The sequence below is a fragment of the Sparus aurata genome, chromosome 4 (assembly GCF_900880675.1).
Source record: "Sparus aurata chromosome 4, fSpaAur1.1, whole genome shotgun sequence".
Classification (NCBI taxonomy): domain Eukaryota; kingdom Metazoa; phylum Chordata; class Actinopteri; order Spariformes; family Sparidae; genus Sparus; species Sparus aurata.
The window spans coordinates 7,236,830-7,240,024 of NC_044190.1; the positions used below are offsets into that span (position 1 = coordinate 7,236,830).

At 37.3% G+C, this 3,195-nt stretch overlaps 1 protein-coding gene across 1 annotated transcript; it reads left to right on the top strand.

The window, feature by feature from the left end:
• The first annotated feature begins 595 nt into the window (after window positions 1-595).
• Window positions 596-2,705, top strand: LOC115580570 (GTP cyclohydrolase 1-like). Its single transcript, XM_030415079.1, has 6 exons — window positions 596-856; window positions 1,125-1,234; window positions 1,633-1,688; window positions 1,791-1,822; window positions 1,926-2,010; window positions 2,264-2,705. Exons 1-6 carry the CDS (start codon window positions 652-654, stop codon window positions 2,391-2,393), a joined length of 618 nt encoding a protein of 205 aa, XP_030270939.1. The 5' UTR covers window positions 596-651; the 3' UTR covers window positions 2,394-2,705.
• The last annotated feature ends 490 nt before the right edge of the window (window positions 2,706-3,195 follow it).

The following is a 3,195-nucleotide window of genomic DNA, read 5'->3' on the forward strand; positions in this document are numbered from 1 at the left end:
AAATTCCACTTATGTTACTTGATACTTCAGAAAGATGAACAACACATGGAGCCAACTGTGAATCTCACCAACACATTTCACCAAACCAAAAAAAAAAATACATACATATTTAGGACTCACCTAAATGTAATTTAAGACCTATTATGTAATGGATGACAGTCAATTATTCTCAAGGACTAAAAGATGCTTGAAGTCTAACCATTTCACAACCATCCAATAACCCTTTATTTCCATGTAGTTTTAAATGTTGGATAGTCATGGCCTATATTTTAGCCATCAGCTGAATCTCATACAACTTTTTATTTCACCTCCCATGTACAATAGACAAAGACCTCAAAAGCATGTCAAGGGTTGCACAGGAGTGGTGGTTATTCCAAGCATTAAGCCTACTGTGACATCCTATCAGAGCAACTGACTTAAAAGTATTTATCCTCAAATCACAGGATCAGTCAAATGCTGCTCCATAGCATTAAAGTAAAGGGAATTTTAAATTGATTTACGTGGTCAGGTGCTCCCATGATGCTGTTGCCTGAGGGCCTCACATCAAGCTTTAAAAATAGGGGATGTCCTCACTGAGATCACTGAGCCACTGGCTGATTGTTTTATTGTATCCTGCAGCATCTCTGACTGAAAGTAGACCAAAGAGCCAGAATGGAGTACCACCATGTTTCAGCAAAGAACGGAGTAGCTGATGAGAATCAGAACGCAGAGAAGCTGTCTCACATTGAGAAAGCCTATACCACCATATTGAGTGAGCTTGGAGAAGACGTCAAGCGTGAGGGCCTTCTACGTACACCACTACGTGCTGCCAAAGCCATGCAGTTCCTCACTAAAGGCTACAAAGAAACAATCCAAGGTAAGGATACTTTTTTCTTTTTGAAACCGAATACTACTTAAAACTTTCAGTAGTGCTGAAACTTACCATATGAATTTTGAAAATAAAAAGGACAAAGTTCATTTTGCTGACCATTATACATTTTGTGACTACCCTACAGTAGCGCCATATGTTTAAAGTCCATCTGGGGTCTCATTTCTGATTTGTAAAACAAAAGAGTCCGTCATTCTGTCACTTTTGATTTCATCCTTTGCTCCAGTATGACAGAGAATGAATATCTAATTCACAGATATCTTAAACGATGCTATATTTGATGAAAACCACGAAGAGATGGTGATCGTCAAGGACATCGACCTGTTTTCTCTCTGTGAACATCACCTGGTGCCCTTCTTTGGCAAGGTAATTATTCAGGGTCATTGAATTCCAGTCAAGTGACTGCAAATATTGATATTTGATAAAAATATGCTGGATAATATTACATTTTCAAGATAAAGATATACAGATGCCCTAAATTTGTTTTTTTTTTACATAAAAACATGTTTGTCGATGATCTCTTTTAAATCAAAGTTTTGGTGGCACTTTGCCTTCAAACATACCATTTCGGTGTTTCTTTCTGTAAATCATCAGCTGACCTTCACACAATACCAATTTATCTTTCATCGGCTTGAATAAATTGATGATATTCATGTCTAATTACTACTTACAGATACTTTGGTTCTGGTCTATCATGTATAGACTGTATTGAAATATATATTAGTTAACAAATACATTGATAATACTTTGTTTGAATGTTCCAGGCTCACATAGCGTACCTCCCAAACAAGAAAGTGGTTGGACTCAGTAAGCTTGCTAGGTGGGTGATTGGAGAGCACACACACACACACACACACGCACACACACACAAACACAAACACACACACACACTCACACGTTACATTCTCTTTGTTTTTTTCAGAATTGTTGAGATCTACAGCAGAAGGCTTCAAGGTAAAAATGATTTTAATGCTTTGATACTGAATACTATTATGTATTCCTTTGTAATCAAATGTTCAATTTAATTTTGTGACAATTTTTGTGTGACTGTCTACAGTTCAAGAGCGTCTAACCAAACAGATTGCCTCAGCCATTGCTGAGGCATTGGAGCCTGCTGGAGTGGCAGTGGTTATTGAGGCTGTGTGAGTATTTTGTTTTTTATGTTTTTTTTTCCTAATCTCTTTAAATTGAAGTATTTAACTTTATCATAGCTACCTAGATATTGATAGACTTATTTGCAAGCAAGACACTAAAAGAACATGAAACAGGATTCAGAAGGCGCATTTATCCTGCATCTTACTTCTAATTCCAGAAATCTTATAGGTTCAGTGCAAATCACTGACGTGCTCTTTGAAAATTTATGGCAATTTACATTTTCCTTTCTGTGTCTTTCAGCCATATGTGCATGGTGATGAGAGGAGTGCAGAAGATGAACGCCAGTACTGTTACTAGTGTCATGTTGGGATCATTTAATGATAATGCCGAAACAAGGAAGGAATTCCTTGCCCTCACAATGCAGAAGTGAAGCATTTTTTTTAAATCAGCAGACAGGTCATCTGTGATGAAATACAACAGACGAGACACTATATATGTCCTTGTAGGCATACAAAGACATTATGTGTGGTATCTCTCAGCCAGCAGCCATAGCAAACAAGATACATGATGAGATATTGTCCTCTCTATATATATAACAACTAAAGACGCTTGGATATTTTTGAGGGATTTGTGACATACGCACCATACTGACTAAATGTATTCTGAACTGTGAAATCAATGAATGTAATGGTGCTTCAAGTACAATTTCCACTGCAAATTGACATTAAAAATATAAACATTAATCTATTCTTATTTCCATCTATGCGTGTCCTTGATATATTGACCACATGTACACAGTATTTTTCAAAACAGGTTACTCTTTTTTAATTGTAAACGGATCTCCTTCCAAACAAGTGTTTCATTACAAACACACCTGAAAACACATATCCCATGGCTGTATGGCCTCGTACACTGGGATAGCGTGTGCAACTGGAGCAGGAGCAGATTGTAAACTGTATAAACTCGGTTCCTTAGTTACAGCAAATACTATGAGCAAGTCAGTGAAACATGAATTCTCTTTACAGAATCCTCCTGAATACTGCTATTTTGTCAGCCAAACAGTACAAGCAGCTGTTATTGTCTCAATTCCACCACTGTATCATGACCATTCCGTCAACATAAAAACTCAAACACTCCAATATGGGATATTTTACTGTTTCACTTGACTGCGTATTCTGTCACATATCTGATTTTTAGGGCCCGAGGAGGTCTCGACCTGCGAGGCCCCTATC